This window comes from Rhinolophus ferrumequinum, chromosome 11 (assembly GCF_004115265.2).
Source record: "Rhinolophus ferrumequinum isolate MPI-CBG mRhiFer1 chromosome 11, mRhiFer1_v1.p, whole genome shotgun sequence".
In the NCBI taxonomy this organism is placed as follows: Eukaryota; Metazoa; Chordata; class Mammalia; order Chiroptera; family Rhinolophidae; genus Rhinolophus; species Rhinolophus ferrumequinum.
Window position 1 is genome coordinate 70,055,592 of NC_046294.1, and position 14,644 is coordinate 70,070,235.

Consider the following 14,644-nt stretch of genomic DNA (forward strand, 5'->3'; position numbering starts at 1 on the left):
TGAAGTAGAACTTAGTTGTCAAAAAGATTGGGAATGACTAAATGAATTGTGCTTTGCAAGCATCAGGAACTTTTCCTAGGAAGCAACATAGAACAATCAGGGGAAGCTAACTTCAGAATTAATATAGTCCTGGATTCGAACCCCTTACCTGTCAGTCATGTTGAGGAAGTTATTTAACCTCTTCAATACTCAGTTTCCTCTTGTTTAAGATAGATATAATAGTATCTACCTTGCTGTATTTGTAAGATTTAGATGCCAATTTAGTTACATACACATAACAGAGGAAGCAGGTTTATAGCAGATGTTCAGCCAATGTTTATTCCCCCTCTTTACATCTAGAGTCTTTAATGCACATAAAGTCCTGTGATGAGGCTGTGATAATTGGCATTCCTCCCTGGAAATATGTATCTTTTGAACCATATCATCCATAGAGATTTGAAGTCAGGAAAAGTTTGTAAAATAAAATACGTGAATTGTTTACAGAGCAAATCAGGGAAGAGCCTGGTATGTTTAGCATCTCAAATGTGAGTGCTAACAGCAGGCATGCGGGCATTCTCAATAACAAGACTGAAGCGAGAAAACAATCTGTGCAGGTGAAAGTGTAAAAATAAGCTTTTAACAAAACTTTAAAACAACCCATTTGTCACGTTTTTCTCTGAGTTATACAGCCACACAGCTGATCAACTGAGCTGGCAGAACTAATTCCTCCAGGATATTTTAAGTTCCTTGACTTCTTAGTGATTACAGTATGAATACATAGACAGCTATGGGTAAGAAACTTTACTGGAAGGAAAAATATCTCTGAAAAATGTTAAAAATTTAGAAATAAATGGTAGTGTGGGTGAATGTCCTAGGTAGCTGCAGGGAACAGAAGTTCACTCAAATGAACCTAAGTAAGAGTTTTTTGTTTTCAGGAAATATATGACATGGTATGAGAAAGATGATATTACAGAAATCCAAGATTAGGGTCTGGAATATGGCGTGACTTCATGGGGACTGAGACTGGAAGTGGCTGAATCCATAACTTAGTTTTACCTTGCCTCACCTTTACCTGATTTTTGTTATCTCACTGAATGCCCTTTGTTTCTTATAGAAAGGACTGTGGATCTAGCAACTTATGATTGATGTGTTTAATGAAATGAGGAAAGTCCACCATAGTTCTGAAGCTTCTTACTTTCTCTTTTTAATGGAAAAAAAATGTTCTGGTAGAAACAAATATTTGAATGAATTGTATACAAATAAAATTTCTCATTAAATCACAATAGAAAAGAAGTAACTCTGATTAGGGTAGAAGATAGAACGATTTATAGATCTTCAAAGCATTTAATTATTGTATTGGATTGAGCATTAATATGTCATTCAGAAGCATTATATTTCTAATTTCTGTTTGAGTTAGTTTTAGTGTGATAATTCACCATTACTGGGTCCTGTCAAACTAGAAGGGTCCTTGGCTGTAGAAAAGAGGACCCTAGTTCATTCAATAGGTGATCTGTCATTATGTTCACATAGATCTTAAAGACGTCTAATAAAAGTCAAAGTACCAAAATTTTTAGCAGGTACCAAATTTCTCTCTCTCTCTCTCTCTCTCTCTCTCTCTCTCTCTCTCTCTCTCTCTCTCTCTCTCTTATTTTCATATTCTAAAGGCACATGCATAGAAGCATAAACAGACACACACACACACTTACACACTTAACAAAATCAAAGAAAACTTAAAATAAAAAATGTCACCCAATTTTAAATGAACTAATTTAAACTCATTTAAATGAACTCATAAATACAATCATGTGCCACTTGAGGATATGTTCTGAAATGCCTTGTTAGGTGATTCCGTTGTTGTGTGAATATCATAGAATATACTTAAGCAATCCAGTTGGTATAGCCTACTACACACCTAGTCTCTATGGCATAGCCTACTGTCCTTGGCTACAAACCTGTACAGCATGTTACTGTACAAAACAACATGAGATTAAATCAAGCACAAGAGAAAATGATGCAATCAAGATATATTGAGGCTGCTGCCAGCATAACATGGCATACTATTGTATAGTAGAAAAAGGTAGAAATAGTATACTCTAAAATAATAAGAAAAAGGATTGTATAGTAAATATGTAAACCAGAAACATAGTGGTTTATAATTATCATCAAGTGTTATGTTCTATACATAACTGTATGTGCGATACTTTTTTACGACTGGCAGGGCAGTAGATTTTGTTTACACCAGTATCACTACAGTCACATCAGTAATGTCTTGTGCTGTGACATTAGAATGGCTATGACATCACTAGGTGATAGGACTTTTTCAGCTCCATTATAATCTTATGACACCACCATTGTTTATGGGGTCCATCATTCACTGAAACATCATTATGCAACATATGACTGTGATGGAATTATTGTAAAACTATATATGGATTTGGTTAGGTAGGTATATTTATAGAGAAGTTTCTGTAATTTTATTTGTGAATAGATATTTATGAAAATGGCAAGCATATTTATTTCTCTAAAAAAGGAAAACGTTTCAACATACTTCTCAGTCAAAGTGAACATTCAACCCTTCGTTATCAAATTTTTCAAATTTGCTCTATCTAGCCTGTTGGTTTACTGCTAGGGAGCTTATGTGTTTCTTCAGAAAAAAATATATAGTTGCTTTCTTTAGTCTTTACTTTTATAATTTTTTTTCCAAGTTATTAATACACATGGAATGAGCCTTCAGATGATGGTGGAAGAGATGGGTATATTTCCTGAAATCACAGTGTCCAGAACAGGAGAACAAAATACATCTTAAAATTCGGTTGGTAATCATAGGGAAGAAATTACAGTGTGAAGCAGAGCCTTGATCAATTTATTCTTGATGCTTGGGAATGGGGAAAAAAATCTATTGGTTTCTCTGATTTTCAGAATATATATAATAGTGATGAAAAACATCTCCTAACATAAAAACCTCTCTAGTTTTTTTCAATCTCTCTAGATAAATAATACTCATAATGGTGCATTTATTTGAAGATAACACAAGTCATTTATTTCCTCTTATCAGGGAATACTTCAATCCCTTTATTTACATAACAATGACTCACCTCAAGAAACTATGATTTAGAGTAATATATACTTTTTGAAGTGAGAAAACAATATGTTGTCTATTTATCTAGGCTTGTAAAATATTTACTTATCAGAGGCTTATTAGGGAATTAAAAAGAAGACATCTGGACACTTTTCTAAATGATTAAAATTTCCAAAGCCTGCAACTTTTAATTTATTTTAATACAGTAGGAGGGATATATTAATATACCATATATAATTCCTAAAATATCACTAGGTTGCTAAACCCTCAGTTACATTAGTTTTCTTATTATATATAAGTAAACACATCCAGAAGAGATCTGTGATTATCTTAATGTTTCAACAGAGCCAGGTCTAGAGTTATGATTTGCATCATTTATCTATGATTCACTGGTTCATATTTAATATATCCTGAAAAGATTAGTAAGTGACATGTCTCATACACATCATAATACCTGTAGACATAATGTGAGCAATTTATTCATTATCTTTTTTCCTCTCTCTCATTATTATTATTATTATCATCAATATTTATTGTTATTATTTATTTGAGTCTTTCTTTACTTACCAAGAGGCTTACATAGCACAATAAATATACATTTATATGCAAATTCATACTAAAGACAATAAAAAATAAGCAACAATTAGAAGTGAAACATACTGAAACTCAAATACTATAAACTAAAAATAATGAAGGGAACTCTGATATCACATATATTTCTGGTTAAATAAAAGAAAATCCCCAAAACATTTTATTAAATAATTTCAATACACTTTAATATGCAAATCATAATGTACAAACCACATTGCATAGGTCCTTCATTTTCATATTTATCCTAGGTACATTTTGATTACATTTATTTTGTTCAATTTACCAATATGTAATCACTGATTACAGTGTGTATTTATAATTAACTCCAGGTGCCATCTTTAAATAAAATCAGATGCTTATTGATTGTTGAAATTATTTTTCTAAATGAGTGTTCATGCAAATTTATCAAGACACTCCTGAGGCATCTTAACAAGTGAATAATAAAATATAATATTCCTAGATATTATTTATAACCTTAATTATCTTTGAAATTTCTCTCACTACTCCTTCGTGCTCAATGCAACAAAATTAAATTTCTGATAAGATTTTAGATAGAATCTCACTGTACTAACACTGTCCCTTCCAGCTGACAGTTACTAAACCTCCACCGTTACATCTTTAATTCCAGTCCCGTTGTCACAATTCACTTAAAGCAGTTCCCCCATTTTCCTCAATTTTCCTAGTCAATAATTTCTTCTTCTCAACTCCCATAATTCTTTATCTGTACTTTTCTTATTTCATTTATCCTCTTTTATTAGGAGATATATAATGTATTGTATTCTCTATTAGAATTCGCATTCTCTATTAAAAGGTATGATGTTTAAAAATAGGACAAATCGTATATATTGATTTGTCTTGGCACCTGTCTCGCCACCACTCCACCTTGTCCTATGCCTAATTTAGAATATGATAGACTCGGAATCCAGGTAGGTTATGAGATAGAACCTGACATTGGGTCACCGCTGGTTATGCTGAGCACAATAAGGTATATAAAGTCAGAACTCTTTGGGTTGCAACTGAGAAACCCAACTTGATATAATTTAAGCAAAATATAAAATTCACTTTGTTTAACTGAGAAACAAGCAAGATATTAAAACTTGGGTAGAACTGACATGTTACCAGTATTCTTTCCATCTCTCCTCTATCTACATAGGCTTAATTCTGTCTAAATTGATTTAATTCTCTTCAATGGCAGATTAACTCCCTCTATTAGTGAAAGCTTCAGGTCTCTCAAACGTGCAGGCTATTTTTGCCACAAAGGAGGAACTGAGACTTGGATTCCCTTGTCTCTAATTCAAAAATCCCAGCCTCAATTGCCCATCCATGAAATGAACATTGTGTACAGGGCCGTGGGGTAATCTGACTGGCCAGGCTTGGGTACAGGGCCGTGGGGTAATCTGATGCCCACAAAAAGTTAATAAGTACAGCCAGGAAGGCAGAAGTTAGAAGAAGACAATAGCTCCCATTCAACGCACATGGTTAGAAAAGATGGACGAAACATTTTCCAAAAAGAACTTTACTAACAATTGTCACCCCAATAAACTTTGATTTAAAAAATAGAAAAAGGAACACTGAGAATATAGCTGCTATTCTTAGAAGAAAAGAAACAGATGTTGAGTACAATTGGCAAAGATGTTGAAGACAAACAAATAAATGCCCATTATCTGTATATAAGAAAATGATCAACCAAACCTTTTAAACTCATGTGCTAAGATAAATTTTTAAGGTTTACTGGACATAAATTCTTGACCATAGAAATGAGTATTACTATGAGTATCATATAGAAATGTCACTTAAAACATTTTACTGTTATCACACGGACACTGACCAATCAGAACTGATCTTCAGGCAATCAAAAAACAAACAAACAAACAAAAAACCCCAGCTCTGGTTTGAGTACTTGTACATATACATTGAATATAATTTGCCCTACAGTTAAGGCAAGTCACCAATTAATGCAATATAATTGTAGATCCACTGAGTGCTATTTTTTTTCAGACATTTAAGTCTGCTCCACTCTAATTCTAAAAATGACAAATAATAAGATAAAAATAAGAAACAATATAGGTTTAACTTTGAATTTCTTTTTTTAAAGATTTCTATTAAAAATATAGTTAGCATGCTCATACATTCTATCAGTTTCAGGTGTACACCATAGTTATTCAACATTTATCTACCCAAAGTAGTGATCACCATGATAAGTCCTGCAACCTTTTGACACTGTACCATGCTATCACAATATTATTGACTATATTCCCTATCCTGTGCATTACATCCCCATGACTTGTTTGTTTTATACCTGGAAATTTGGACCTCTTATTCCTCTTCACCCTTTACCCCCCTTTTTAATTTTTCAATTACAGTTGACATTCAATATTTCAGATATAAAGCATAGTGGTTAGACATTTATATAATTTAAAAAGTGATCTCCCTGACTAGTGTACTACCCTACTCACCTGGCACTATACATACCATATTATTGACTATATTCCCTACGCTTTACTTTATATCCCCATAACTATTTTGTAACTACCAATTTGTACTTCTTAATTCCTTCACCTTTTTCATCCTGTACCCTAACCACTTTATCTTTCACCCCTATAAATCTAGTACCCATCGAACACTATACATAGTTATGACAATATTATTGACTATTTTCCTTATACTATACCCTACGTCCCCAAGACTACTGCATAACAACCAATTTGTACTTCTTAATACCTTCTCCTTTTTCATCCATGCCCTTAACCCCCCGCCCATCTGGCAACCATCAAAATGTTCTCTATATCTATGAGTGTGTTTCTGTTTTGTGTGTTTATTTATTTTGTTCTTTAGATTCCACATATAAATGAAATCATATGGCATTGGTCTTTCTCTGTCTGACATACTCCACTCAGCCTAATACCCTCCAGGTCCACCCATGCCACCACAGATGGCAAGACCCCATTCCCTTCCATGGCCGAGCAATATTCCAATGTATATACATACCACCTCTTCTTTATTCAGTCATCCATCGATGTACCAGGCTGCCTCCAAATCATGGCCACTGTAAACAATGCTACAATGAACATATAGATGCACACGTCCCCTCAGAGTAACGTGCTAGTTTTCTTCAGATAAATACCCAGAAGTGGATTGTTTGGTCCTTCTTTGTGTCTTGTTTTAGCCTTTGTTTTAAAGTCTGTTTTGTCTGGTATACTACCCCAGTAATACTCATTGTTTTGTTTTTGTTTCCATTTACATGAAATAACATTTTCCATCCCTTTACTTTCAGTCTGTGTATGTCTTTCAGTCTGAAGTGAGTCTCTTCTAGGCAGCATACATATTTTGTTTTCTTACCCATTCAGCCACTCTATGTTTTTGATTGGAGCAGTTAATCCACTCATATTGGAAGTCATTATTAATAGGTATGTAGTTATTGCCATTTTATTATTCATATTTTTAGCTTTTTTTTTCACCCTAAACATGTCCTTCTAACATTCCTTGTTATACTAGCTTGATAGTGATGGACTCCTTTAGCTTTTTCTTATCTGGGAAGCTCTTTATCTGTCCTTCAATTTTAAATGATAGCTTTTCTGGGTAGAGTAACCTTAGTTGTAGGTTGTTGGTTTTCATCGTGTTGAATATTCTATACCCATCCATTTTGGCCTGCAAAGTTTCTGTTGAGAAATCAGACAATCTTATGGGTGCTTCCTTATAATTAACTACAAGAATTCGCCTTTCTCTTGCTGCTTTTAGGATTCTCTCTTTGTGTTTAAACTTTGCCATGTTAATTATGATGTGTCTTGGTGTGGGCTTTTTTGGGTTCATCTTGTTTGCCACTCTCTTTACTTCTTGGGCTTCTATGTTTATTTCCTTCACCAAGTTGGGAAAGATTTTAGTCATTATTTCTTCAAATAGTTTTTCAGTTTCTTATTCGCTCTCTTCTCCTTTTGGTACTCTTATGATGTGAATGCTGGTACGCTTGATGGTGTTCCAGAAGTCTCTTAAACTATCCTCATTTTTAAAAATTATTTCTCCTTTTTGCTATTTGATTGGGTGTTATCTGCTATCTTATCATCCAAATTGCTTATTCGATCCTCTGCTTCATCTGGTGTGCTGGTGATTCTTGTTAGTGTGTTCTTCATTTCCATTACTGTGTTCTTTACTTGTGACTGGTTCTTTTTTATGGTCTCTATATCCTTTTTTATGTTTGCTATCTCTTTGTTGCATTTCTCACTACAACTAAATTTATTTAATGTACATAAAATCACTAAGAGATATTATTAAATATAGAGTCTGTACCCCCATCTTCAAAGATTATTTATCACTAGGCTTGGATTTCAACCCTATAGCCTAAAATTTTAGTAAGTTCTTTCCTATTTTTCTGATGTCCTTAGCTCTCTGTCATTGGCAGCACAGTCGGAGAAATACTGCTCTAAATTGTATTCCACTTAAGGAAAAGGACCCTAGCTCTTTGTAAGTAACTGGAATAAATAAGAAATCAACAACCATGAAGACATAGAAGAAGAGTAATGTGCTATCAGCTGAAGGCTTCTGTTTATTACTAATTAAGGTCATTTAATTCTAATGCCATGTAATTCCAATGTAGGGCAGCCACCTAATCCAAAAGAGACAGGTGTAGGGAAAGAGATGAAGACACAGTACAGTGTTTCTTGAACATATTTAGCTTACTATTAGGGGCTATCAAAAAATAAAAGAGATATGTTGGATTATTTCCCTTTACTTTTATTATCAAACCCTGTCCAACAAAAGAAATGAAAAGTAAGCTTCATATGACTTGAGATACTAAAAGCTGCAGCTGAAATAAACCAAGTAGCCAAGCTAGACAATCAGTGATTGATGTAGTAGATGTGGTATTCCTGGACTGGTATACTCTGAAATTCCCCAACAGAGTGATGTCAAAAAAATAGCTATGGACTTAAGATTTGAAAACTCGTATTTCTGCCCCGTTTTCACCAATGGTTTTCTATACGATCTTGTGCCATTTACCTGACCCCTTTTACTCTTAGCTCTCTCATCTTGAAAAGAAAGAAGATAAATTAAGCTGAAGAAAACTTTAGTTCTACCATAATTATCCCATGAAACATAAAGCAAAACTTAATTCCTGAATATAATCAATTGTTAAAGAGCAAGACCTAGCTAAGGAGTTTCTAATCTATCCTTAGATCATAACTATCAGAGTAAAATTAAAAAGAACCGGTTACTTCTTACAGTACAGCTCAAATTAGGTAATATAATGTGAAGCCTCTTATTCAAACCTTTTGATTTTATTTTTAATATCTACTTCAGATATGGGCAAATCTCTTAGGCTCTGGAGTGAGGCTTAGTGATGTCTTTGGCCCAATGGGAATCAGTTGAGAAACACCAGAAGGCCCCACCTGGACAATATTACTTTCTACATATGGCCAGGAGTGCCTATCCTTTGAGTCATTTTTAAGGATGAAAGCTTTAAAAGAATATCTTCTTTGCAATCACAAACATTACCTAGAAGAGAAGAGAGAGAATACATGGATATGGCTCTTATTAGCCAATAATATCAGTAATACCTTGGCATTATAAGGCCACAGATCCAGGTTTTGGAGGGCCTGAAATGTAGTACAATTATGGGAGGGACCCTCTTTAATAAAAATAATACAAAACTATTAATATAAAAGTTCATTCTAAGGGGAAACTTTATTTATTATAGGAAAATAAATCAAAACAAATTACTGGAGCTTTGGAGATGCAAGTCCCTTCTGAAACCGCTTTAAACAATTTACTAAAACTAATCATATAGAAATATTTTCTAAATTCAGCCTGACTTTCACTGCCCTTTTACAACAGTCTACAGCACTCAACAACTGCTAGCACTCACAGGAACTTGTGCACATATGATATTGGGTTTAATAAGGATATTGGGCATTAGGTAAGCATCATGGTAAATTGTGTATTACTAAATCATCCACTTCACAGGCAGACAAGAAACAGAATATTACAGAATCAAAGTGAAAAGCAGATGAGAGATCAGAAACTGACTTTAGGACCTGCTTCAGGTGTGCACAGGTCACTAGACCGGATGTCCAGGAGTCTTCATATGGGGCTTACAAGTTAAAAGGGCACTAAAGATAAACTTCTCATCATTGGATACGCTCAGCCACGTGTCTCTAGCAGGGCACATCTTGCAATTCAGGAGAGACATAGGGAAAAAAGAAGACATGAGGAAATAAACAAAGGAAGTTGGAAAGTGTGGGGAGAGGGCAGGAGGAGGACATAAAAAAAAAGAGGTACAAGAGGAAATCGTTGAGAAAGAGATAGAGAAGTAGTGCTTACGCATTACCATCTGTTCTGAGTGAGAGGATAGTGCTAATCAGTCAGTTCACTTGCTAAATGTCAGGCTCTTGGTGCACAGTGAACCGAAGACTAGAAAGAAACCGAGGAGTTAGTCTACCAGAACAGGACATTACATTAACGGTAATTCTCTTCTATGCCCTCACTTTATAGTTTAACAAATGAGACACAGAGGTCACTGACCTGTCAGAGATGGTACCATCTAGTCATTAGCAGAGCAGGTCCAGAAGCCAGTGATATTTTCTCTATATGATTGCTTCACAAAATAAAAAAAATAAAATAAAAAGCAAAAAATAAAATAAAAAGCAAAGATAAGCTTTCTGTCCTTAGTGAACTTAAATAATTTCCATCTAAAGTTCTCCACATTCTTCTTTCAAAGCCCATCTAAAATCAATCAATCAATCAAGCAATCAATGAACGCAGGCATAAAGATTTTCTTTGTCAAAGATAAACTTTTCTGCCTTTCCATATCAAGTGCATCTTAGCTGCATATCTTAGACCATTTATCTTACTCTATCTGGGTTTCTTTCTCTCCTCTCCTTTCTCATCCCAAACGCATACACAAAGGACATACACACAGAGCTATACATGCACACAGACCTGTACATGCAAATATGTGTGTAAATACAGACACTGCCAAACACACACATACAAGCTCCTCAGAGAAGCATCTGTGCTAACTCATAACTGTGTCATCTGTGGTGCTTTACACAGAGGGATTTCCTAAAACTTGTTTTTGGAAGGAAATTAGCTCTATAACTGCCTGAAGGCACTAGCACTGGAATTCATCAGGCATCAGCCAGTGCTCTGGTTTTTGATGGGTGAAAGCCCTGTCCAATCTCATGGCTTCAACTGCCATCTCTGAATGATAATACTAAGTTCAGATTACTTGTCCAGAACTCACCTCGAGCTTACTTCTCTTGTTGCATTATTTGGTCAGATCCTTTCTTCTGAATATCTTACAGGTAACAAACTAAGTACTCCTAAAATGAAAGTCATCAGCTTTCCTACTGTAGTGTGTGTTGTTTTTTTTCTTTCATTAACTTCACCCAACTCCCCAAGCTCGAAACCTCAGTGTTATTATTGGTGAGGCCCATACATTTATGCTGAGCACCATATTGTGTACCAAGTTTCATTCTGTCATGGTTTTTCCCATCTACTGTCTTTTCTCTTTTTTTACTACCATAATTTAAGTCCAGGCCGTTATTATTTCCACCTTGCATTATTGAAATAATGTACCTGATTTACCAGTCTCTACTCCAATTCATATATATGTGTGTAAATACACACACACACACACACACACACACATACATACATATGCCCTTCCCTTACTCAAAACTCCTGTGGCTTCAGTTTACTTACAGATTAAAGTTTGAATGTCTTATTTAATCAAGGCCCTCCATTTATGTTTCCAAATTTGCCTAGTATCATTTCCCTTCACATTCCAACATGCCAGAAAAACTGATATTTTTATTTCTGGTGATTTCCCATTTCCCTGTCTTTGCTCCTACAATTCCACTTATTTTCTCTTCTATCTTTTCCCTACCTATACAAATCCTAACCACCCTTATAATCCTCTCAAATGTACATAATACTTTAAGGATACCTCATTTATGGCACTCATCACTTTCTTCCGTACATTACAATTATTCTGACATATAGCTCTTGTTTCATACTTGAGTAAATGTTGTTTCTTTGTTTAAGAATACACTTGTCGAGTGCTTGAGAGCACAGTCCTTGGCTGATTTATCTTTGTAACACTCACAATGAGTGCCGAGCAAAATGCTTGCATATTATAGATATTCAATAAATATATGTTCACTTAGTACATAAGTGTTCACTCATTTGACATTGATAAAGTTTGGATACCTTTACATATGTTTTGAAAAACCAACAATTATGTAGCATGGGAAATGCTCATAGTTATTTATTTCCTCTGTAACATAATCAATACCTAAACTATCAGTGTTGATTAACACTTTAAATAATTATTATTTTAAAATATATGAATATACATGAAATCCAATTCTTAAGGAAAGACAAAGATTTCATCATGATGATTAAGTCTAAATGTACTTCTTATTTCAACACATCAAAAATTTAGCAGTCATCAAACAGACATTAACAAGCAAACCACAGTGCTTTTCAATGTAACCATCCCCAAAATTGAAAAGAAATTGTGACATTCATTTTATGCTTAAAGGCTATTCTTTATTTCCTAGGTGTGATGGGAGAATACGAGCCGAAAATTGAGGTCCATTTTCCTTTTACAGTTACAGCTGCTAAGGGAACAACTGTTAAGATGGAGTGCTTTGCACTTGGCAAGTGAGTACATATTCTTCCATAATTAGACAATTGTTTATTAAAATGTGACATAACTTATTTTTGAATCATTTATTTCACTAGGTTTTATTTTTCCAGAATCTCCTTGGTGTCTATTCATTTTTTTAGAAGGGGGCAAATGGGAATTGACAAAATAATCAATAATCATTATCTTTTTAGTCATTTATTTGAACAATAATGTATGTAGTTTTGCTATTTTAATATAAAGGAAACTTCTTTAAATGAAAGAACATTGTATCTCTGCTTAAGTGTCTTAAAATTTCAATATTATTCTTAAATTTTATTCATCAATAAAGTGAATAAAAAGAGGATAAAAAGATAAGGCTCTATCTACTCCTCATGTATATAGATTCTGATAAGATATAATAAGGCAAGAATATAAATATCATAAAGATAATAATTACAGTGAGCCAATTCATTACTTCAGTATCTCCTGAAATAATAACATGATAGCATAAGCTGTCAATATGTACAACATATAATTATTCCCCACATCAGAAAGATGACTTACATCATACTTTAATATCTGCTATACTCAGTGATTCTATTTCTGAGAGTTTAAATCCTGTAATATATAATTACTTGTCAGTGATGTTTACAATACGAGTATTGGGCATAGACGCAGGAGTGGAATTTTTATTGTATTTGATTAGAGTAGTCTGATTTATTTTAAACAGAGTGTTGTTGTTTGTTTGGTTTTTAAGGGTGATAAGACCTCAGAGCCCTTTCTAGACTCTATAATTATAATTTGCATAACTGCATCTCTATCAGAGTTACTAATCATTTAACTTCAGTTGTGCTGAGCTAGTCCCACAGCATAACTATAAAGTACTTAGAGATAAACTATGCTATATAAATGTGCTTAAAGTATGTTTAGTTTATGGGTGAGGAAAATATTAGTAAATATAAGAAATTTAGCTAGTAAGAGGAAGTTTAGGGCATGAACATAGTAAACACTATATTTTCTAATTTCAACAAAGTTTGAAATAACATGCATGTGCAATTCTACTAAAACCTAAGTAGAAGCAGGATCATAATAAACTGAAAATAAAATAAATAGTGTGTAGTCATTCTTTTAAGTAAAAGATGCCTATGAGTAGAAATATATTTCAAGAACTTAAAATTCATTGGGAGGTATTTGGGTAGATAATTGAGGAAGCCTTGCAAACACAAAGATATTAGTTAAATGCACATAATTGAATAATACCTTAAAAGTCTTCTTTTTCACCGTTTACCATGTTATGGTGTCCAGTATGCCTGGAAATGTCCAGAGTAAGCAGCTTAATTCTGATAAATACAAAGGAATTTATTTTGGTTCTATGCCAAAGGTTTTAGTATATCCTACAGTTAAATAATCCTTAAATGCCAATATTTGCACTAAAGCCACAAACAAAGAGAGGTCATATTGTAAAACATATTAGAGAAATAGATTTATAGAGAAAAAAACAATTTGGGAAATTTCTCCAGGCAAGCTTATTAGACGTGTTTGCTTTTGGAAGTCTTGAAATATGCTTAATAAATTGATCATTTCGTCGTAGGTAGGATCCAACAGTCAAAATATGTCATTTTAATGATTTATTTTCTCCAACTTCTCCACTCCTTTTTTGCTACTCCCTGACCCTACACCACCCCAGATTAATTAATTAAATGTAAGATGAAGATACACAGTCTCTGACAAAAGAGTCTCTGTTATTCATTTGATATTCTTTCAGGGAAGTGTCACAAGTATGATTTTTTAAAATGCTATGAAGAGATCTATTTCTACCTAAAAACTAACCCACCATTCTGATGAAAGCAAATGAGGTCAAAGAATAACATTTTTACATATGTTAATGCCTTTACAGCACATAATTAGGTGGAGTAGAAAATGATTGCATCTCAACATGACCACAGCAATTTCAAATTAATAGCTGAGCATCTGCTGAGTTCCCACAGCTCACCTGAACTGCTTGCCACTTTAACAATTACATGGTTCTCGGGTGAACTTTTGTCTGTCCAAGAACTTTAGTATTTGTCACTAGATATCAGTCAAGACTTTGCTACTCAAATTGATTTTCCCACTCATTCTGTCCACATGGAGTGTTTCAACCAAGTATTCCTCATAGGGTATTATAACCAAGAGCATATCACGTTCTTTTCTATCAAGACTTTGCACTTGCTATTCTCTCTACTGGGAGCCCTCGTCCCTGTTCTTTCCGTGCTGGCTCCTACTTATCCTCTAGTCTCACTTAAATATCACCTTCTTAAGAGGTCATCTGTGACTACTTTATAACTCACCCTATCATTCTCTATTTCAATACTTGTATTTTTTTCTTCATA

At 33.9% G+C, this 14,644-nt stretch overlaps 1 protein-coding gene across 1 annotated transcript in view; it reads left to right on the plus strand.

Moving 5' to 3' along the window:
- The window catches only part of CNTN5 (contactin 5), a 1,273,287-nt gene that overhangs the window by 933,132 nt on the left and 325,511 nt on the right, over positions 1-14,644 (plus strand). The window contains 1 exon segment of the mRNA XM_033121922.1: positions 12,205-12,307. Within this exon segment, the coding sequence (XP_032977813.1) occupies positions 12,205-12,307 (103 nt within the window).